Raw genomic sequence first — 24597 nt, 5'->3', positions numbered from 1 at the left:
ACCTCTTCATGCCCCCATTGTGAATTTGTTAATTTACAAATGATGACTTTAAAGGTGATGGAAGAGAAAGGTGAAGGCTTATTTGTTTTTTCAACTACCACTTCCAAACTTGTACTTCCTTCCTAACATTTGCCCATTTAAGGGGAATTGTAAATAGTGAAGGACAGAGATAGGAGTCCAAACAAAAAGCTTTTTTTGATTTTTCTGGGGAGACTTAGAAGACTGCTAGGATCAGTTTAAAAGAAAGTCTGATTCCCCCAGAAAAGTACTGTCTTTGTCCCCACCCCCCACCCCAAATTAGGATTTCCTTAAAAAACCCAGAAAGCCAATTTTGTTCTACTTTGGGTTTTGAGCCAAAAATTTTTGATTTTTTTCCATAGGTAAAGTTAAAACATTCCACATTTTCTAGCAGAATAGACTTCAAATAGCTAAAGAAATAAGAGAAAAAAGTCAAAGAAACCTAATGTAATTTTGTGCTGTGAAATACTTGAAAAACAAGAAACGAAAACTTTTGGAGACAAAACCTCAAACCCTCCTGTTTCCTCAGAACTGGCTACCTCTTAATGCATTCCTCCTAAACTGACCGTAAGACCCTTGCACACTGCCCTGGGGTGTCTCTCAGTGGGACTTACGCTGATAACGTCTCCAGCAGCACCAGGGTAACACTGATGCATGCTTTGCAGGAGATGGCATCGGATATTGAGAATCAGTGGCTTGAAGTACCATCTTTCAAGCACAAAAAATATTAGGTGCCACGGTATAGCCAGGCCTGAGACAGCAATGTTCCCTGCAAACCACTGGCTGGAAGGCTTTGTGCTGAAAAAGCTGGTGTCAAGGCATCTGCTGATCCAAACTCAGCAGAAGCTGCTTTTAACAACCCTAAAACCACCTCATGGCTTCTCAGCTGAAGCATGCGAACACTCTGTGATTGTCATCTTCCTCTGTGCACCCACTCACCCATAAAATAAAATACAAACAGCTGAAGGCAGGCAGGCTCTTGCGAAGGCTGGAGAAATTAGACAGGAGTCTAGCCCTTAATTCCAGATTTGCTGAAGGAAACCTCACCTCTGCCTCATATCCTCTGCACCCAAACCTCATTTTTATTTTCATATAAATCATGTCATTTACAGCTCTGCGTTGCCATCCTAAAACCATTGTGAGAGTTGAGTTGGCACAGCACACTTAAAAGACAAGGTTACAACGTGGTGGGAAACAATAAAAGTGTGGGCAGCATTGTTAATGTATTGCCTGGGTTTTTAAATCCTACTGTAATAGAAAATGAACAGCATCTGAGTGGGAGACAGATCTTTGGACATACTCCCACTTTTGAATGCAAACCAGCAATCAGGTCTGTAAGTGACCTCAACCGCCTCTAACACCAAGGGCTTTGGAAAGCCCCGGTGGGAAGAGTTTTGTTCCAAGCTGCTGTGCCAGTACCCCAAAACATGTTCTGAACCACAGTTCGGCCCTTTTAAATTTCTGAGCTCACACAGGCAATGGGGAATAGGCTGTAGGTGGTGGAGGCTGCTGACAGGAGGGAACACTTGGCAGTTGTGACAAATGTGTCTTTGGTGCTGCCTGAGCCTGGACTTCTGTTGTAGCTTTTGCCTGCTCCAGACTTTCTCCCACCCCTGTGGCTTCTCTCCAGAGATTTTGCATTTCCCACCACATCTGCTGGAGCACAGGGAGTGTTTGTATGGGACAGGCAGTGATAAGAAAACAAGGGATGGCCCAAATGAGGGTGAGACAACAGATAGAGATAACAAGGGGGAGGAGGAAGCCAAATGGCAGGCCAAGAGAAGGGGGAGAGCAAGGGGACAAGAGGTGAGATAAAGAGAGACTTTCTGTGTGTGAATAAACATGAATAAGTGAAGAGGTGGCGGTAAGACCCCCCACTGCCAGGAAGGCAGAGAAGAATTACGGGCAGGAAATGTCACTGCAGGAGCAGTTGATTAAAACTACAAACTGCATGAACTTGGTCTAATCCCTTCTTGCCTGCAAAGCCACCCTAAGAGAACCTGGCTAAAGAAACTGTCTCGAGCTACTTCAGCATCTCCACTCCCAAGTACTGTCCTCCCTTACAGTAGCAGACAAACAGGAATCATCAGCTGGCATCTCCTGAGTTCCCACAAACATTTGGGCTGGCCATCTCAGTTCCCATCACAAACGAATTGCTTTGCTACATATTAAGATGCCGCAATGCACGTAAGCACACTCTTAGCTTCGAGTATGGAAAATGTCTCAAGGATGGAAACTGTCCCTATTAACTATTCATGCCCTTGAAGTGAAGCACTTGTTTGGATGCTTGGCTGAATCAGGGCCTAATTAAGGAGGTAAACAGCCTTCTCCCTCAGACTTAATCCTCCAGTCACCTAAGTTTAATTTAAAAATCTGCTTTCAGGAGTTGAGCCTGGATCTGTCACATCCAAGATTGCCACTAATTGCTATGTGTCAACAGTGTCCAGAAAAATGAGCAATGAATTAAAACCACCAACCCTTCTGCCTGGATGACAGCTTTATCTTTACACACCAGCTTTTCAATGGGATTGCAATCTCTTTACCCACACAGATCGGAAAATTGCGTTGCCCAAAGCTGGTCAGAGATTTCTTCAGCTAGTCCAGACATTTCTGAAGAAAAACTACTGATCTTGTAAGTGAACATATGGTGCAACACCCAGGGTGCAAAAGCACTCCAGCTTAGGCCCCAGGAGGTAGGGACACCCCCTTCCTCTGGCGAGTCTTGTCAGATAGTTGTGGTATGAGAGGATCAGAAAGCAGACTCAGAGAGACAGGCTGATGGTTCTCAGGAAGATCAATGAAGATGTGAAGGTCACAGATGACACATGGCTGGTTTCAAAACCTCAGGAATGACAGCAGGGAAAGAGGTGGTGAAGGAGGAAGGGGAATAGAGCCAGCTGCAGAAGTTGCCAGAGAAATGTTTTGTTGGAGGCACAGCAGAGGAGGAGCAGGATGACGCAAAGAGAAGCAAGCGAGTGAAGCACAGCACACTAGGACTGCAGTGGTGTCCAGAGGGATTCCTTTACTGGATGTGCCTGTCTAATACTGATGTAATGAGTTAGTTATGAGGCAAAAAGTCAGAAATGTGTGTGGGAGTGTTGGAGGGGCACGTATTAGGTATCTGCTCCCACAAGAAAGGAGGTAAGCTAGAGCTCCTGCTAAGAGCCTGTTAAGAGGATTAAATGAGACAGTGAGCAAGACTGGACAGGAGCCTGATGAGGCTTCTCAGGTCTGGTGACATATTGAGAGGAAAAACTGATAGCACAAATGATCTTCCTATTTTCTAAGGAACAACTGAGACTAATAAAGTCAGGGTGAGATAAAAAAGTAAAAAGCTACCTGTGGAGGGATGGTTGGCAGCAGAGCACCACACCATCAGGCTCTCCTAACTTTGCTGCCACCTCCTGATCTCACTCTGTCTGCTCTGCCAGACGTGTGTTTCAGAAGCAGATGCACCGTGATACTACATTCTTTAAAAAAAACCCCAAACTTTCACATGCTTGTTGAGAAACACTTAAAATCTGTTAAGTGCTCAGTGCCTTGTAGAAGCTAGAAGAGAGACAAGTTACTACTAATCATTATTTTACTTGGCTGAATTGGACACGTATATTTTCAGAGATACCTCTGAATTGCCTGGTATGTAAAGCCTCAACTAAAACAAACAAAAAATCTACCACAGGTTTTATTAGCAGGAGGGACAAGTAAAAGGAAGAGGGTGGCAAAGCAACACAGAGATAATGCTGAGTATGACATAAGGAAAGATATAAACATTTTGGCTGACGCAGCAGCAAAGTCAGCTGGGAGGAAGATTAAGGACAACAGAGATAATCGTTTACCAAGGCAGTAGTTTTCAGACACTGATGTACATTTTCAGAATAATGAGGGAAAAAACCCAACAGGTAAGGCTGCCAGCATTATGACAACTTGCAGCTTCTTTATACCTGCCTGCTAGTGAGGAAAATAGACAGGAAAATAATCTGAAGATTATCCTTCCTTGAACGCTTCTATTTCATATTGACGAGCATTAATGCCGGCCACGTATTGACACTGAGGAGCGAAAAGATCCTTGAGGAAGGGAAGCACGTGTTTCCTCGTGCAGACATCTGAGCAGTTCGCAGTCACAGGCGGCTCTGAACTTAAGAGTAGGAAATGAAGCTTGTATGAAAACTGAAGTGGAAGTGCGGGGCATTTAGGGTTTTGTGATCATGGTTTCATTAGACTCTAAATGCTCTTTAGGGCAGAAACACTTAAAGGCGGTCAGAAATGTTTTTGACTTTAGGAAAGCTGACTTTGGGAGAATGTGATATGCCCCAAGGAATTTTTACTGGAATCCTATGAAACATGGGAAACATAGAGCTGAATTTTTAAAAAACATCTGAAAGAGGCTGAAATTTAAAGCCATCCTGCTTAATTCCAAGGAGGAAAAAGGGCAACTGAGGCCAAATGCAGTAAAGATGTAAAGTTTAGTGTAAGTGAAACTTCTTATATATAGAAGAAGGGAAATACAGAATATAGAATATATAGAAGGGAAATTTCTTATATATAGAAATCTACCTGTAGATCTTTAGATACAACAAACAATCCTTTGAAAAGTAAACAACCTGATAAGGAGGGATACAGAACTTCTTAGGATTTAGAAAGAGAAGTTGGGAAGAAATAATTCCTCGAGGATTAAGTGTCTTTTGACACTGTGTGAATTTTTTCTCCTAGCCAAGTTTCATTTATGTTGGTGCTAGAAAAGACTGGGAGAAAAGTGCTTAACTGCTTCAGGCATATAACAAAAGGAAGAAGTTAGCAAGTTAGTATGCCTTTTTTCCTTTGAAGAATAATAAGAGGCCAGATGACTGTTTAAATATTAGCATCACGTTGTGACAGAGTTTCCAGGGTTTGCTTAAAGGAAGGAAATTTGCATTGATGTATGTACCTCCTCAGACTTACAGTCATGCCAGCCCATAACAAACGGGATGCACAAATACAGCTTGCAGCTCCTGACCTAGGCAAGGGTAGGACAATTGCAGAGACAGGTGGGAGGGAAGGGGAAGAATTCCCCATAACACAAGCAGAGCATTAGATTCAGAGAAAAAGCAACATTTACATATGGTTGAAAGATTTCTCCCCTCCCCCCCTTAAAAAAACTAACATGAACTCCTAACTGAGAGATATACACATCTTAAGGTCTGTGATGACAGGATAGACCAGTGAAACCTGGAGTCAATCTTTATTGTTGTGGGAAAGGGCAATGAAATGAAGCAAGCTCCCATACAACTGTTAGCTTAATATCAGCCATGCAAAAATAATAGAGGCAATTTGACTCAAACACCTTTAATGGGCATGATTTGATTACAAGCAATTGTGCAATTATTGGAGGGAAATTTCTGCATAGAAATGAATAGTAGTTATCTTGCTGAAAGATAAGAATATTAAAGACAGGCCCTCATTCTCTAAAAATTACCCAACTTTAGGGGTTGAGAGATCTGATGCTTCTGACATCCTGTGCTGCAGGGCTTCTTGTTTCCAACTGTCTGAAGTGGCTTGCTGAGTTTTGGTTTTAACTTTTAAAATAAATTTAAAATTAATTTTAATTCTATTTTTGTAAATACCAAATAGATTATTTAAATCCAAGTACAGACTAAGTTGCCTAACATTCTGATAGCAACAAAAGTAAAAAAGACTGGTGAGATAATTTCCGAAGTATCCACATTTTGCAGATGAGTAAACTGTGGTGGAAACTTATCTTTACATGCCTTGGGCAGCAAGTGAGCATAGAGTATGACGTTACTAGCCATGTGCTAAAAAAAGCCCGCAAAATGCATGAAAGCATCTTCCATAGTGTATGAAGTTCAGCATAAAACCCAAACTTGTCATGAAGCTCCTGTGAAAACTGCTGATTTTAAGGCAGAAGTATTAATTTTTCCCCCCCAAACCTTGCAGCAGATTAGAGTCTCCAAATAACAATAAAATCTGAAAAAAGATACTGATGGGATTTGATGCAAGCTGTAAGAAGTTCTATAGATCAGTTTGTAGCTGGCAAGATGCAAGAAGGGGAGACAGGCATTAGCAGCATTGGCAGGAACAATTCCCAAGGCCAGCGAGTATCAGGGGGGCCCCAAGCAGTCAAAAGCAGAGTGAAGAGATTTAGAGTCAAAGCATTCAAAGGGTCTACTTAGTTTGACCAGAAGACAGTCTCACATTTCAAGGTTTCTTCTTCAGTACAGCTAAGCTTTTCAATGGAAGGCCTTGACCCCAGGGATCACTAACTGAAGAAAACAAATGTGTTTTCAAATGAATGCATTGGCACTGTCAGAACAGACTGTACACAAGATTAAATGATATTTATTTTCACTTTCCAGAATACCATGTTAAATTTTAGAGAGACAGACAGACAGAAACATTTCCAAATAAGACATGAGAATCTGAGCATCAGATTTTCTGTCAACTGGGATTCAACAGCAGAATTCTTGTTAACTGATCTGGCTAAGACTCCTAAAATGTCAACCTGAGGCTTTCTTGCCTTCAGCAGTTTTGGTGAGGGTGGTATGTGGGGGACAGACACGTGCCATCACTCCTTTTTAGTTCTCTCGTTGCTTTTTCTCGCTTTGTCGCAATAGATTGTATTTTGGTCTGGCATTTTTGGAATTGCAGAGATGTGATTCCCCAACTGAAACAAACAGAAGCTTGCATGCCTTTGATAAGGAATGGTAATGAAATCAGAAAAAAAATAAATATTGAAGTGATTCTGGGCATCCACCTTGAGATGCTCTAAAAAAGGAAACTGACCTCCAGGAAGTGGATACCATATCTCTTTGTGGAGGGGCTTGCAAGAAATGCATCGGCATATTCTTTATATCAAAGGTCCTTCCAAACCCACTTTGTGCTCCTATGTTGATCATGCCTGAGCAGCTTCACAGCCTTCTTGGTTTCCACAGGAACCAAGCAGGGTCTGTGTTAAACACAGGGCAAGATGGGAGCAGTGGAAGAGAGAGATGGAGCCCAAGGGAAGGCGGCCTATGACAGACCAGATAATTATCAGATGTCTCCTGAATTTATACACAGCGCTATTTCAAGGCCACAGCCCACTCTGCATCTGAGTACATCCCTATACTCATGTATGGGCCCACCAGCAATTGGGCAAGCATTCCTGAGGGACCTGTGCTTATACACTGTCCCAAAATGGACAAGTATATAGCAAGCTCAATTTAAAATCCAGAAACTGTATTCCCAAAAGGAGACTAATAAGGACAGAGGGGAGACCACAGACACCACTGTTTCAGGAGGAAATGTCTGAGCACATGAATAAGGTGGAACTACAGCACAGCTACATGCTACCCATGAATTTTGAAGAGGGAATATGTACTTGCTAGTAAGAGGTATGACAAAGCAGGAAAGTGGGTCTCACAAAGCCAGACTTGTTGGGTCAAGTGTCCTTTTCCTGTTTGGCAAGTCCTTTTGTCTCTGTGTCCTCCTTATCATCCTGACACCTTACCAAAGCACAGAATGACGGACAGCTCTTAATGACTTCCTAGCATTTGATTCTGATGCATGGGCCCACCCCTTTTTTTTGAGTCTATTGAAAGTCTCTATTCCCCTCTGAATTTCCACTTTAGAACCTGTGTCCACTTCCACACACACAGCTCCCGGCTCCCACCCTGCAATCCATGTCAAGACAAATGTGCTCTCATCACACCTTGCCTGAATCAGGCAGCTGAAGCCAGCAATTCTGAACTGGAGAGACTGACAGCCGATGCTGCGTCAGCAGGCGGTGGGGCTGGTATCACCCTCCCCAGGAGACATGAACATCCTCTCTCTGGGCACACCCATTTACACATCGCACAACTGGGCCTATTGTTCCCCGTATCCAGAAATGGGGCTTTGTCCTGTGCCATCTCTGTGCACTCACACTATCCTGCCTGACGTGGAAATATAGCCGGTTGGGTTTCCCCCCTGCCTCTCTACCATGCTCATTAAGTAGTTCAAACACAGGAGTTATTGGATTATGGGCTTGATCCTGCCAGCAGACTTTACTGGGAGCGAAGACCTCTTCTGCAAACAAGCATTTACCAAGCGGTTCCCTGCGAAGCTCCCGAGGAAGCAAAGCACACGTGCACTTTTAAATTGGGCATTTTGTGGTGCCTACAGTTGCAAAGGGGTTACTCACTGGATGGAATTGAAACACTGCTGTGAAGTCACGGAGGCACTTTAAAAATCAAGCCTATTAGCACCCACCTCACCTTCCTCTTCCTCCCCTTCCTGCAGCTGTGGGAGAGATGACAACGCACTCATTCGAGACCAGAGGCGCACCAAGTTTTACACTTAGCCTTGCTTCCCCTTAAGCATCCCCTCTCTCATTTGAAAGGGCAAGGTGGGGGCAGAACGGCACCCCTGTGGCAGGGCAGGCCTGCTCCTCCTGGGCAGCGTGCCTGCCATTCCCAGGTAGCTGGCTGTGAGGGGGCCAACAAGCAAGCTAATTTAGAGCTCTAAAAGCTGGCAGCGGGAGCACAATTAAGCCGTTTTCACAGACTGCTGGCCAAATGCAGCGATTTATTGGCTGAGTGATTGGATTATTCATTTGCAAAGCGAAGAGAGGCATTTTCTTACCACTTCGGTTGGCCTGTAGTACTTGTGATTGACTGTCACGTGAACCTTGCCCGTCTCTTTGCACCGCCCCACTTCGTTTTCATTCTTCCCTTCCCACCTGTAAAGAAGATAAACATTTAATCAACCCATAATTACTTTAGTGCTCTGATCTTACCAACATTTGGCCTGCTTTCATTTACTTGAGGCTGGTGTCAATTCTCCCTGCAGGACAGTATAAACTCATTAGCTATAGGAACAAAGGCAGAGTTTAGACTTGAATGGAGCAACAATGGCTTTTGAAGTCTCTTTGTTTTGGTTTTTGATTCAGTGGAAGGTCTAAAATACAGGACTTCCAAATTAAACACATAACACTAGGGGAAAATGAAATGTCCTGATTTCAGTATGGCTCATGTATCTGCAAATAAAGACGACAGCGAGGTTTTTCATTTGTGGATTGGTTCAAAGTTGTTTTCTTAAAATATTTTTAATTCTTGTATTTTGGCCAATACTTTCCGGAACTCTTTAATCTCTTAATTTGATGGACCTGCAGATCTGTTTGAATAGCATTAAGCTGCATAATTGAATTTGTGCTTAACAAGGAAAAACAAAACAAAAAACAGTGCTTACATTTTCAGTCTTAGCTCGACATGGCACTTCACATACATATACTATAAACAGTACTTACTACCTGTGAGCTGAAATCCAGCTACTTTGTCCAAATTAGTTTCATATGCGTTGAACAGCCTGCAATTTGCTGTAATTTATGTGATCTGATTGCACCATGAACTATTTTTGTTAGCAACTGTCCCGGTCTAAAATTTCAGAAGCAGCAGAGGAGGAATGGTTTGATAGGTGACTAGGTCTGCCTTTGGAGAAGCCAGCCTGCAACCTGGAAGCCTGAAGAAGATGCTCCCGCTCAAAACAAATGCTTCAGATGACTCATGTAGCAATTTACATTGGTGCATCAAACCTCATCCATTGAATGTACAAGATCTAAAGTTAGGATTGAAATTCTACGCTCACTTTTCTTGCTGCCTCTAAGAATGTATCAAGGGACTCCGAAGCAGCTTGGCATTTAAAGTGTAGTGATGGCGTCCTTTACTTTTTGTATTTAAGTAAAACCTATGCAATTTAAATCATCATGGTGATTTAGAATATTTAGCTTCAGCCACCAGCAATGAAGTAAAAGAACCCCTTACCTCCCACTTGGTAATTTTACCGCCAGATCATGGGATTTTGTCACAGACTTGATTTCCCCTTGCCCCCCTGCCCGCCCCCCCACGCCCCGGCCCCAAGCTCCTAGAAGAATTTAATTCTTTGACAATCTCAGCCTTCATTTTTGAGTTTCTAGCCCTGCAGGCTAAGGAGAAAAGTCTGAAAATGTGACCTCTGCGTACCCATGAAGGTTAAAACACCGAAAGGCAGAAGGAAATACCAAATATGCATTATTACTAGTTTTTAAATCCCACGATTTTTTAAGCACAGCTCATGACTTTTTGATGACTAGCAAAGCCTAAAGGATGCTTGATACTGGGAACACTTCACATTGAAATAATTTCCAACAGATAATAGCTACAGTGAAGTCAGCTGTTAATAGTCATGCCATGATGCTAAAGATGATTTATAATATATATTTCTTTCTTTCTTTGTCACAGTTGCTCTTCTTGAAGCCTGAACTGCAAAGTTTTCATTCAGAAGCCAAAACTAACATTAGTCCCTCCCTTTAAAGGGCAGAGGGTAAAAATGTGCAGGACTCAAATGAGTTTAATAGAAAACTAACCATCACCAGTAAAACAACAGGAAGTGCTTAGATCAGGAGACGTCAGTTGTTGTTGGAGGTCACTGAGCAGTGAACCCCATTTAACACCCAACAGGCTCCAGAAGACTCAGTCCAAGCCAGTAAAGACTCACTTAATGTCGCTATCAAAGTTATATAACAATAGAAACAGTTTAAGAAGAAATCTCCACCCGTTTTGTTCAGCCCAGTAATGTGAAAAGTTCACAAGGAGAAAAAAAAGCAGCACTTACTGTGAACAAAGTAGCATTTGATAGCCGCACTACTAATTACTGCTGGCACCTCGGTGCTCACAGCTGGGGACACCACACTGCTGATAAAAGGGATGCACAGGGGGCCAGCCTGACACCAGGAGCCAGACATCCATTTTGCTAACCAACAACCCCTCCTCCCTTCCTCCAAACACAAGGAAAGGGGGAAAGAAAACCCCAACAAAACCCCTCCATCAAACCCCTCCTTAATTTATAATCAGAATTGTTAACTGGAAAAGGTAATGCCAGATTATTCTGAAGCATGAGCATGGTGTTAGGAGAATGGGGAACCCTCAAGTTGCTTCAGTTTTAGGTAACTCTAGTCACAAGGACTACCCGGCTTTGTGCTCCTTCAGATGCCTATGTAGGCCAGAGAACAGCCCTCTGTAACTGGGGGAAAATGCAAAGGATCCCTGGCTAAAGAAGGTTTGGCTAATCAGCACTGGAGCTAAATTTGTAGAGGGTGGGAAGTGAATCCCCCCAACTCTGCAGCTGGTGTCAAAGCCAAGGACTTTGGTTGGCTGGCCTGCTGCAGGCTTTGAGCAAAACACTGCAGGTCATAGAGCCTACAGACAACAACCCTCTATAGCTAGGCCATTGCCTGCCCCACACTGGGGAACTTCACCTTCTCCCTGAAGCAAAGGATGGGTTTGGCGCCATGGCTGATGTCATCAGCCATATGTCAGGATGCTCTGTACCCAGACAGAGGTGCACGAGACCACGTGCCTGCTACTGAGGAAGCAGGTTTGATGCTCGCTGCACCTACGCTTCCACATCAAGTGCCTCACTGTTGGAGATGGGTGCTTTGGGTCCGCTTAGGGTGACCGTGATTGTCAGCTCTGGTGGATAGCAGAATTTTCCATAAAACGACATTAATTCCATCTCAAATGCATGCACAATTTTATTTGTTTAAAAGGTTGTTCACCTCAAGAGCTGTTACACTCTGGGTTTACAGAGGAACAGACTGTATTTAATTCAAAGCTAATTTCATATCTGCAGATCGCTGCTATCATAATACTTATTATCAGCAGTGATGAAGGCTCCTTTTCCTCTTCAGCTCTGGAGATTCCAATTGTTTTCAATTTCCTATAACTGTTCAATAAAGACAGCAAACTTCAAGGTATAAAAACATCCACAGGTATAGAGGGGTTTTCTGAGGATGGGGTACCCACCTGCTGGGGTGTGAGGTAGGCAGGGAAGGACACAGGGGAGCCAGGATAATTGAGGCTGGGTGGGAATAACACTGCAATGGACCAAATGGTCCAAATGGCTGTAACAGAGAAGCAAGCCAGGCAAAGTACACGTATTTTTGAGGTGGTGAAGAAGTCAACTAAAACTGTGCTTTCACAAAAGCACAGATAAGCTGAGCAAGCATTTCACCTCCTTGCTTGATCTTCAGAGGGAAACAGAACTAATGGGATTTAATGAAATATTCAAAGCCACTAGTAGCTACAGCTGCTCAGCCTCTTTACAGAAAACTATCATATATATCTTTTAGATCAAATATATATCAATAGAAAATATTTGCACATTTGAAAATGAACAATAGATTAGATAAAAAAAAATTTAGGAAAATCTTGCTCTTCTACAGCCAATATGAGATACCATTTGTGTAGACTTCTTGGACTTGCAGCCTGATAGCTGCTATACACATAATTAAGCCAAAGCACTTCATTTTGTCCTGGCACTTTATATAAACAGCAAGACTGACACCTTCTAACAGACCATTAATGTTTTTTCAAGTAATCTTTTGCAAGAAATCTTTAACTATGACTTTCTATGTTCCTTTGCCACCAACTCAACCATCAACCTTGCCAGCAGCTTTGATGCATCAAGGTAACCAAGGATATAGGGACTGGTTAACCACAATCTTGTGCTGAAATTTAAAGAACAAGTGTGCTAACATAGAGGGATATACTTAATTTTTGTTTTTCAAATCCTCTGATGAATCAGGTCTTCAGTGTTTGTTCAATGAGGGAATACAGGTAAAACAATTCTCTTGTCATTATATTCCCAGCATTGTCAAGCTCAAGTTTTAAAAATCTAAATGATGGCTCTCTACATTATGTGACTTCAAAAAGAACATGTTAGGCTCCCTATTTTATGGTTTCTTTTTTCGTCAATTCATTGGAAAACTTTTGAAGCTCTCACACATTTACTCCAAATCATGAAAGTCAGTGTTGAGAAAAAAATGTTTTCTCAAAGAACATTAATGCTCCTGTGAAAATGAAAGTAGTCTGGACTGAAAAAAATTAGTTTCAAGTGAGTTCCATTACTGTCAACCTGAAACAAAATTATATTAATAATATCTAAAAAAGACGCTTTGTTGTTTTCAGAACGGAAAAATTTTGGTGTTTTTTCTTCTTTCAGAATGGCTTTGGCAAATCTCTTTAATTTATTCTTTCTTTAAAAGGAGGTTAGAGGAGGAACAATATGGTCCAGCAGACCTGAAATCATATATTTTTTCTGAATTGCACGTGAGATTTATTTTTATTTAATTTGCAGGGAAAAAACGTGTGGAATTTCTCATGAAACACTACATATAATTCTTACCCAGTCTTCCTGTAGGAGAAACTCTCATACTTTGTATGATGCATGAAATCAAATAATTTAATTGTTACAGTCTTTAAACCTTAATTTGAGTTCTGAAACACTCATTAGTGTTTGAATCAATAAAAAGTAATAAAAAGCCTGCTCATCTGAAAGCGTTACTTCTCCAGCTTGAGATGGATTAAATGCTCCCTAAAACATATACTCTGCAATGAGAATGTGATAAGAGTGTTGCAGTCCTAATTGAAGACCCTTGCTAAGTTCCTTTCATCACTCATGAAAATGCTTCCAACTTCTGTATGAAATTTTGTTTCTTTCCTCCCCATCTGAAAGCTTCTGATTTTCCTGTGCTGCTAAGTACAACACACAGCACTGACCAGCCTGCAATTTTTGATGGGCAGAAGCCAGACCTGGAAACAGCAGCTGTTTTGATGACGGCTTTTGGTGGCTCCCTTTCCACACCCCCACAGCACCATTCCTAATGTATTGTTGGCTTTGCATTCCTACAACAGTCCTTCAGATACCATGTGTTTCTGCAACCCAACCTTCCATTTTAAGGTAAAAAGAAAATGAAGAAAAAAACCAAAACAAAACCAACCCAGAAAACCCCTCCTCCCTCAGTTCAATCTCAGTTCAACCTTCACTGTCACTGAAGAGGCCACTGCACCACTTCTGCTAGTAGTTCACCTCATTAGACCTTATAGCTTATCTTCAAACTTCCCCTTTTTAGGGTGATCTTTTATAAGACCAACTGGCATGTTAGTTAAGATAAAATTTGTATGTACAGCCAAATGACTAAAGTAAAATATTAATTTTTACTGAATTAATTCTGATCCTGGAAGCAATGAATATTTCTGTAACAAATGTGCATGTATTTTTATATTAATAAACCCCATAATAAATCTTTCCACTGCTTGAACAGTTTTTTCTTTTTCTTTTTTTTTCTTTTCTTTTTTACTTTTCACATTTGCAGACAGCAGTCTTTGTAGCACTCTGCAGAGAACTCCGAATGCTGTAGTGGTTTCAGGCTATCTTTGCAATCCTGTTCTAATTTAATAAGATTAATGACAGAAAATTAGTCAAGACAAGCATTTGCCTGTTTCGTTTACCCTACTGTAGTTCAAATTATAGGTGGGAAGTGTTTCCCCCAAGTACTACTTAATTAGTAATAAGTAGAAGGGAAAGTAAAGGAATTAAAAAAAAAAAGTGTAATCCTTACAGGGGGAAAATATTTGTAGCTCTGAGGCTTTCCTGTTAGTACAAAGGACTGAATTGGAATGATTCAGAGGACTATATAAATATGATTTGAAATTTCTCCCTTGAAAAAGAAATGTTAGAAGAAAAAAAACACACAGGGTAGATAACCCCCTGCATACATTTTACAGTCAATTTCAGAGAGAGACTCAGTCTTACTGCAGCTGTACATTTCATTAGTTACGAAAATGTAGTAAAATTTCTCCCTCTCTTATTTTGGCTAGATGATACAGTCCTGACATGTGCTAATGACTGTCTGTGACAGAGTATTATGTTATCTTTTGGAAAGTCATTTTAGGCGGTCCTGGATTTTCAGCTGTATAGATTAATGTGAATTGTTAGGAAGACAAAAAACTAAAAACCTAAAAAAATCCCCCTGTATTTTTAGTTGGCTGAAGGGGCAGCCAGGATTGCTTTTCTTCCTGTTTTCTACTGCAATATCAAGGTGTGACAGCTAAGACTGTTAAATTTGCAAGTTTCTCTGCCAAAGCACAATGTGGGGATGGTTGAGAGTCCCTTCACATGGCACATGTGTTCTCAGATGCACTATGAGCTCTGCCAGTTGCTGCTTGCCGCGACATCCCTCCTGGCCATTTACTCCATCACCCCATCAGTTTTGAAAGACATGTTGCACAGCAAAACTGGAAAGCTCTGCCATCACTTACAGCAGTGCAAAGGGCTGCTGGAAATTTCCTAGATACATTTTTGATACTGCCAAATTTCATAATACCTGGAACCCTGCAAAAATACAGAACAAACCAACCCAAAACCCAACCAAAACCAAAACCCACCCCAAACCCTACCAGCCCAAACTACTCAACCAAATTTTGAGGAAGAGAGAGAGGAAGAAAGAAGTCACCCTCTCAGGGACTCCTTTAGCAATTGCACTCTGGTGCGCTGGTTCTTAGGTGCGTCATAAATTGTAAAGAAACAGATCAATGGGACTCACTGGTGGGATTCCACTAAAAGGGAGGATTTTGCTGCCAGACTACTCCCTGAAGAAGATATATTCAAACTGGAGGAGGTGGGAGTAGAAAGCCCTTAGGGGGTTTCTGAGAATGTGAGAGGTTACCAGCTGCCCAGCTGAGAAGCCAGGGTAAGGAAAGAGCCTGTGTGTGTGCTGCAAAAGCATGGGCCAGGCTGACACCCTGAAAAATTATGGAGGTTCTTAACAAAGCTTTCCAAATCCTGACAACTATTTTATATCTAGAGAAATTTCAAAGATGAATGATAGCTGTGGGATGATTTGTGGATTTGTTGTGATACTCCTCCCACCCTGGGAGCAGTGGGAATGAACAACTGGTTTTTCTGGCTAGTCTGTATCTAAAATGATCAGAATTACACCACTATCAAAATTATCAGCAACAAAATTATCAATAGCACTTAAAATGTCACCTCAGTCCCCATATGTATAGCTATTTATATATCACCTGTAAATATCTTAAGGAATTAATAACTTATTCAAAGTGAAGAAAAATTTCAGAAAAGCCAATGGGGATTAGCAGCCCAAGATCCGTTTCTAAAGTGATTTAGGTTCCTAAAAATCCATGTCACTGGATGTCATGTGGATTCTTACACAATTTTAAAAAGTTAATTTCATTGATTAGTAAAAAAAAAAAAATCCAACTGTGCCTTTGTAGACGCTGCCCTACCTTATCTCTTGGAGCCATACTGGCAAGTCTCCCTGACAGAGAAACTTGTTACCAATTGATTCAACCCAAATCTTGACTGCAGAAATCACCAACATTTTTTAGCCTGGAGAAGAGAAGGCTGAGGGGAGACCCTTATCACTTCCTGCAACTACCTGAAAGGTAGTTGAGAGGTGGGTGTTCATCTCTGCCCGAGCGACAGGTGATAGGACAAGGGGGAATGGCCTCAAGTTGCACCTGGGCAGGTTCAGATTAGGCATTCTTCACAGGAAGGGTTATTGGGCATTGGAACAGGATACCCAGGGAGGTGGTTGAGTCATGGGTAGTTGGGTAGATAGGTTAGGGATATGGTTTAGCACAGGACAGGAATGGTTGGACTCGATGATCTCAAAGGTCTTTTCCAACCTCATGATTCTGTGATTCTGTGAACATGAATGATATGCAGTCCACCATATGGAGCTATATGTGAGCAAAAAATTAAACAAATGGGACAAAATTTTTTGTGTATTTGGGCTAACTAAATCGAAGGTAAGCCTTTAATATCCTCTTGGTAACAAAAGTCATTCGTAACAGTGCTTTCACTTTTATTTGTGTATTTTTTTCTTCTTTTCTTTAGGTTTTCTCAAAGGTTTAATTTGCTTTCTGAAGAATACATGCTGACTTGTCAAGTCTTGCCAAAAGCTGAGACTTCTTAGGCCAACACCAAAGCAGGGAGTTTAAAATTAAACTAATTTATAAATTTATTGACACCAAAATAAAGGGTGATGTTGAGAACCTCTGCAAATAGACATTCAGCTAGGTACTGACCTTAATGTTTCAGTTTCTAATTTTAGGTAGTCAAAATAACAAAAAAAATTGTTCACCAGACATTCATTCTTTCTTTTGCAAACACCATGAGACAGGGACAACATAGTTCTCAAACTCAGAAGAATTCTTACTTATATAGAGGAACTGAACCCACAGTATCAGTGCTTAGTAAGGAGGATTCACTTATACACACAAAGAGCAAAAGTACAGAAAAAGGAGAAAAATTAAGACAGACAAACCAACTGCGAGAGCTCCCACTACATCCCCTTTACCATGTCAAACTTCACTACTGTTAAAGGAGATGTGACAATGTGTGATCGTATGGGGACATCTCACTATCAAGACAAGCTTAAAAGATGGAGAAAAACTTATTCCCCAAACTGAGCTTTTGGGCTAGAAATTCTATTTATACAGTCTCTCTCTCTCTCTCCTCCCCATCAGAATTTTTTTCTGGAAGTTTATGCCAAAAATTGAAACCAGACTAAAAGCTCATTGAGTAGAAAATGTTATTACCTCCTCAGCCACCCACTGGCTGTTCAAATAATATTGTATATATCTGTGCACTTCTGCATATTTATTGAATTTGTCAAGTTTTTGTTCCCAAGTAAAACTTATTGGCCCTGTCAAAAGTTCACCAGCTGCACAAGTGACTTTGATGGCCTGAGGAACAGCCCTGGTGCTAGCGTCATGGAAGAGCCTGTGGCTTTCCTCTCCCTTTTCCAGCTGAGATTGGTATGTTGATGCATGGGGCCCAGAGAAGATACAGAAGGAGGGAAATTGAAAAAATAATAAACAATAAAAATATAAATTACAGAAAGCGCTCACCAAGCCATCCTGGTTTTATTATATGGCCTTGAGAAGGAATTTTGTATTTTCAATCGAACTATGTGGAATATGCATTGTAAACATTCTGCACCCACTGCTCAACATTTTTATGGCTTAGTAGGAGAAGAGCTAATATGAATGTCTAGTGGGTTGCTACATAATCCTTGTGGTGTGGCTGATGGCTGATAGGCCATCACATGGAGAGAACAGGGGTGGCAGGTGTCATCTCTTGAGATCGCAGAGAATGGGAGCAGGATCAGGGGGCCCAAAATAGTAATTGGACAGAAACACCCCTTTTGCAGCAGGGGGATGAACAGCAACCTCGTACTAATATCTTTGGATGGGCATCTGCCCCCCGCCTCCAAGGTAGGGAGTGAATAGGAGAGCAGAAAATGAAGATTTGGAACAAAAAATTAAGACATACCCACCTACATTTTTTTTTCTTGTGATCTAGAGGGCAACACTACCCATATTCACAGTGGCAGTCAGTCATGCCTGGAAGGTCTCACAAATTAAGAAATCAGAAAGAGAGGGGGGAAAAAGAGGAGTGTAGAGAAACAATAACACTGCAAATGCAATAGGCTAGAGATGCTCAACCTGTGGCTATCTCACATTCATACTTACACAATGGTTTTCCCAATGTGCTTAAATGACTTCTCCACAAATTCACGGACACTGTGGACCTCCCCAGTGGCTATGACAAAATCCTCAGGCTCATCCGTTTGCAACATCAGCCACATGGCCTGCGGAAAGACAAACAAAGTCAGATTTGGAGCACATGTAAGTGGCCTCTTTGGGACATGATATTATATTACGGCATTTTTGATTTGGAAGTAACCACACATGCATAGCCCAAGCTGGGGAAATTAGCACTTCCCTAACATGGTGGCTATTAACCAGTTCAGTGCAACTCTGAAAAGAGTTCAATTATTTCTTATTACAGAAAACAATGCCGTATTTGATTTTCAATTTGTTTCACAGCAGGGTTTTCTGCAGGGGAGACTTTAATATGTTTGCTTTTGAATGCTGAGACCTGGTTTAGTGCTCAAGAGCATGGATTCACTTGTTTAAAGCACTGCATGAACTGACATAGATACAGGGAAAAGGATAATTTTTTTTTAGCGTTGCAGTCCAGAATGCTGTGTTCTGTCTGTTACAGAATGATGTCAAACACCCTGAGTTGTGAAAATATGGCCCCTCCTTTTGGCTCTTTCTTCTGTCATGTTTGTTTTGGGTAAATTGAGATTTTAATTAAAATTAATTAAAAGATAAGTAAGAATAGTCGACTGTGCATTTGACCAAATGAATCTGTTCACTGCCATTTGTGCAGCAGCAGAAATTGCAGTCAGTTTTGAAACAAAACCATGGGATTGCCAACGCGTTTGCATTTCAGGGGGGACGGCTTACTTCCCACAGCAATGTCTCTCACGGAGTCCCCTCCCACAAACAAGTAATGATGGGTGAGCACCATCTCTGAGGTCTGGCCAGCTAAGTCAGCACGAAAGCGGGAAAGCAGATGGAAGGGGACACATGCAAAGACACGCGTGACTTGTCAGAGGCATCACGGCAGGTACATTTCAGTTTTCTGATACACAAGCCGCTGTGCTAGCGACTGGGCTGTTTGACTGCCTAGGAGCTGTAGGCAGATAGAGTAATTATTACTTTAGATCAATCAAAATGATGTAAACACTTCATTTCCTTTGGAGAGGAAAAGGGAATACCTGTATGGCATGATCCTCATTTAATAAATAACCAGGAAAGGAAAACAAAATAATTCAACTTTCTCTCCATATGGTAAAAAGGACTGTCATCTTCTCACAGGGTAATCCACAACGCTATTTGCATTGACCTCTTCACATCAGCTTTAAAGAAAACAACTTTAGTAGGTCCCTTGATGGTAGTGGATACTCTGCAAATCAGATTAATAAAAGCTTTGGGACAGCTCAGTTTCTCTTGGTAAATACCACCTGAAATATTCAATTTTCCCCCCCCTTTTATTAATAAATCAGTGTCCAGCACAGCAAGGCGATATGTTCCACTTAAATGTTTCTATTTGCAAGTAATTTTTCTTGCCAGTTATTATTTTATGCATCTTCCAAAGTTTTGACAAGATTTTATTAACATGTTCTTTCTGAACCTTTTTTGCTTCTTGAACGTGCGGGGAAGGCTGGGTTTTGGGCAGCTGCCGTGTAAGTCCTTGACATTAATTGTGCTTTAGGGATATAACCTGCTGGGCAGGACAATAGCAGCAAACTTTATTTTTCCTTTCAAGGGTTGAACATCCTAGCCAATGACGCAGAAATACCCAACTAGCTGATGAAACACCTCTTGTGAGGAGGAGATGTCTTAACTTATATCTCTCATATGAGCTTTCTTGGAACACTGGGGTTTCCCTGCTGATTTGAGAGGTCATCGTAAATCACCAACTCCCGTTTCTTCGTGACTGGACAAGCTTGCAGGATTCACAGTAATAGCAGCTTCACAGAAAGGTAAAAAAGAAATTTCTAAAATAAGTAATTGATGGTTCTGGTTCTCCTGATTCCACAGACTTTCAACTTTCATTAAGTAGCCCAGCTGAAAGCAACAAGCTTCCTCATATGAGAAGGCATTATTTGAGTAAATAAGGATTTCCAAGTTTAGATAGTCAATCAGTCGGAATTTATAGTGGTTCCCCTGACTTAGGTGGATGTTTGCTGTATATAATGAATTCAAGGTCTCGCCTGCCTTTGTTTGAAAAGTGCACAGCTCTGTAGTGTCAGTTACATCTGACAGTTGTAACAACTGAACCTCATTTATTGGTAAAAATCACACCCCACCTCCAAATGCCACATAGGTCGACTGAATATGCAATATTAGCACAGGGACCTGCAATTTACTATGCATGTCGTATAGCAATATTAACGTGTCTGAGTAGGATCAGACTCACGATAATTTTTTGGCCATCTTTCCACTTTTAAACACTGCAGTATTACAGTTAATTGGACCCAATTTTAGTGTGGGTACTTATGCTGAGACCGTCACCAATCCAGTGAGTATTAAAATACGTACACATTAAGTTTGTAGCATTGGAATTTTCTCTTTACTCTAAAGCATGCACTACATTGAAGGAGACAGCTACAAAGTACTAACAAAACCAGCCTTCAACAATTGGTCCTGTCGAGTCTTATGCATTTGGATGTATCAATTCTTGTCTACCATTTCAAAGAGCAAGCAATCACCGTCTTAAAAGTACAACTCAAACTGCACTAAATTTCTACAGGATCAACGTAGCAACGATCAAACAATGCAGATAGAGTTGCTAAGAGCAATTTTTGCCTCAACTCCTACTAGGAAAGAATGTTTAGATTAATGATTACTTGAGAATCTATCACTGTTGGTTCTTTTATTTTTTCTGGCATTCACAATTGTTGGCACTTACAATTACCCCAATCAAATCGGGTATGAAAAAAAAGAACATGCTAAAAATTACAAACAAAGTAAGTGATAGTTCTGTTTTGCTTTGAGGAAAGCGACCAAATGCTGTCTCTTTGAATGGGTCTGCATGAACAATCCATAAAAAAACCCAAACAACAAGGCAAGGGCAAGCCAGAAGACAGAAAAATCTTCCAACATGCTCTGCATTCAGGTCTTTATTTCCACAGGTACAGCTCATGACAACCAACGAGAAATCTGTGTACGAGCAGTAGCTGTGTGCTTTCCCTACAGCAAGTGCCAGGAATGTGCTTCCCCCTGCATCAGACTTATAAAGGCCCTTGACCTATCAATTTCTAGGCATTTCTTTTAGGAGTTCATATTGTACCAGACTCTGGGCTGAGAAGAGAGGAAAGGGGGAGATACAGCTCCAGGTTTATTTGTCATTACCGAATGGCTTACTGGTTTTAACAGAGGGGAAAAGCTTTGTTTAAATTTCCACTGAAAGTAATTAATGGTTATTGACTGGCAAATGAAGAACAGGTGACACTCTGAATTAGAAGATAAATGATCTCATGTTCTAGCATGATAATGGGTTAGTAATTGCTACAAAGCCTCAGCCTAGTGCGTCCCATCATAATGCTAGATCATGTCCAGAACACAAAGGCCTCTGTGTGAGAGGTATTCAGCCGTTCACCTCCCAATACAGCTGCAGAGTGATTTGCTCCATTTATTCTCTGATGGACTGCACAACTGAGGCAAAAGTTCACCCATTCTCACCTTCCTGTTCACATGCTGAACCACATGACCCATGACATGGCTGAATTGGGATAAAAACATTGCCCAGCTTTGGCTCTTGGCTATCTTTTAACCATAGCAAGGTCATATATTTTAGGATTTTTTTCTGGTGCAGGAAGGGAAAAATCATGGATTTTCGTTAACTTTTTTGTTAAAGGCTTTTTTTGGATGGGCTGGCAGCAAGTAAAGAAACTACTTGCTTTCAGTTCTGCCATGCACTCCCTAATTTTTTGCTCGATCCAGTTAACAAAATGTGGGTAAATGTTGAAAAGGAGGAGAAAATTACTGTGGAAACAATTCAGGCTTTGGCTCTCTTAGAATAGGACTGTTTCTTTAATGGCATATGTAACAAAACATATCTTTCATATTTGAACTCTTTTTGGCTCTGGTCTAGTGACTCGCAAAATCTAAAGGCAATACTATGCTATTTACATTTAAAGACAGAACGCTAGCCAGAGATACATAGGAAGTCTAGCACATGGACACACTTTTATGATTACGTGGAGTAGGATATCTGTTCTGCATGCCTGAACTCCATCCTCTGCCAAAATCTTTTCTCTTTCATCTTTCCTCTTCCCTTTTCTGTATATAAACCCTTGCCGGTAGTAAGCAACATTTTCAAGCAACATATCCAAAACATGAACCAGGCTTCTCACTGGCCAAATTTCTTTGCTTACATAGCATTTGCACCCGGGGTAGTGATGAGGAAAACCCAGGCTGGACAAATGCAGCCACCGTATAGGTACATTCTATGCATGCCACTGCCATCATGGCTGTGTTGCATCTGCTTGTCTAGAGCATCTGGAGTGTGTTGTAGATGTGTTACACCATTAAATTCTACTCCAGCAATCCCAGTGAGAAAACACTTATTAACTGGGCTGTCATCCATGGATAACAAAGACTTGGTAGTTGAGATTATGTTTAACTCTATATATTTGATGCTTTTCTTTCACTGGCTGCTCTAGCACAGTAGATGGTTAAAATGTGCTCATAATCAGCTACCTGCCTATTAAAGAGAAAAAAGAAATACAAATCCAACTTTCTGAGACTGTAGAATACAACTGATGATTTCTGTTCTGGACATAAAAGGTGACTTTTCAAGAGACTAAGTAAAGCCTTTTCTTCGGTCTCATATGAGGTAAGACCCAAACCAGGTATGACTGAACTGACACACAACGTGATAATTGGAAATTACTAATTACTATTGCCCCACACTGCTACACAGCATTTTTTCCAAGCCCTGTCCTGTCAAAAAAAAAAAAAATAATATTCTTTCATACGTATTTCTAAGCATTATGCAGAGAACTTCTTACTTCTTTGTATTTGCCATACACACAGCGAGACAAAAAAATCAAACCGAATCAGTAATGTCTACTTTAGGATATGGGAGAGATAGCTGTAGCCTGATGCAGGATGCATTGTCTGTGCATTTTGGAGACAAAGCAGCAGAGACCGGTGAATGTCTAGCTCTACTTACTTATCACTTGCAGAGGGCATGGGTTACCTCAAGGCTGTCAACAATTAGGAAGCAATTTCTGACTAAGTCAGAAAACATTACCACCCAGAGAGACCCAAGAGTACATTAGCACCATTTATAGAAATTCTGTCTTTACAGTATTCTGTACTCTATTGTCTAGAAGTGGGCAGAAGAATTCAGTGGGTTGGATTTGGTACTCTCTGGTGATCCCAAACCTAGCTGTCCTGCTGAGGTCTCCACCGAGAAGGAGAATTGAAAATTTTGGGCCAGAGCATCATGAGCTGTTACAGAGATGTAGCAGCAAAGAAGAACCTTCTCCCCATATGGTGAGCACAAAGGCCTGGCATGACTGCTGCATCATGAGGGACTGTTCCCTTTGTGCCACAAAAGACAGGGCTGTTGTATCACCTCCCTCTCTGCGTTCTCCCGATTCAATTGCAGTGGCATGGAAAGAAGTTGCTTGGCATCTTCTGCACTGTACCACATGGGGAGACATCATGCCCACGCACTTCCTGCCTGGATATGAAGCAGTTCCAGACGCCATCACCCAGCTCCTACTGACACAACCCAACTGACTGATTGTGGTTTTCTCATGCTGCTACAGAAATGACCTCAGTTGATGATGGTGTCTTGGAAAAGCGAGACTGGGAACATCAACTCAGAGCTCTGAACCCGCATTGCCTTCCAGTTTATCTATTTACTTTTGGAGTGGCAGGGAAGGAAGAAGAGGTGCTACGCTGGCTGAGTCACCCTCATCTGATTGACTTCTGCGACTGTTAAAAGCATAGGTGTGTACTGGGTGTACCCAGCAGGCATGAGTGCCTGTTATATAAGGAGATTATATAAAGACACAGCGATACATACATTTAATACACAACAGAGGGGGGAAAACTCACGTCCTTACACCTCATTTGCACACAATACAAACATAGTACACACTGCTGAAAAACACTAATGAAGCTCAAGTGCAGCAAAAACCATCTCGTGATCAGAGTAAAGTATAAGCTGCCTCTGCCAGAAAGCCAAGACAAAAGTGTTGGGCATGATCCCATGCTCCCTGCCACAATGGGAGTTCAGTCTAAGCAATGACTATTGCTTTAGTGCTTGTTTCTGACGATGTCGTAAGGCAAGGCTAACATGGCAGGGAGACTCTTGCCAAAGAAAACCACAGGGATGTGCTGCCAGGCA

The 24597-nt window shown here is 41.5% G+C and overlaps 1 protein-coding gene across 1 annotated transcript in view; it reads right to left on the bottom strand.

Moving 5' to 3' along the window:
* GMDS (GDP-mannose 4,6-dehydratase) overlaps positions 1 to 24597 on the bottom strand; it is a 428530-nt gene that overhangs the window by 65394 nt on the left and 338539 nt on the right. The window contains exons 8-9 of the mRNA XM_084260584.1: positions 18348 to 18466; positions 8614 to 8710 (exon numbers count right to left, since the gene is read on the bottom strand). Coding sequence (XP_084116710.1) covers positions 8614 to 8710; positions 18348 to 18466 — 216 coding nt within the window. The remainder of the gene's footprint in view (positions 1 to 8613; positions 8711 to 18347; positions 18467 to 24597) is intronic.

Source organism: Gallinula chloropus (assembly GCF_964237585.1).
Source record: "Gallinula chloropus genome assembly, chromosome: 2".
Taxonomy (NCBI): Eukaryota; Metazoa; Chordata; class Aves; order Gruiformes; family Rallidae; genus Gallinula; species Gallinula chloropus.
Note: the sequence above shows the minus strand (reverse complement) of the source record. Positions and strands in the feature narration are given on the sequence as shown.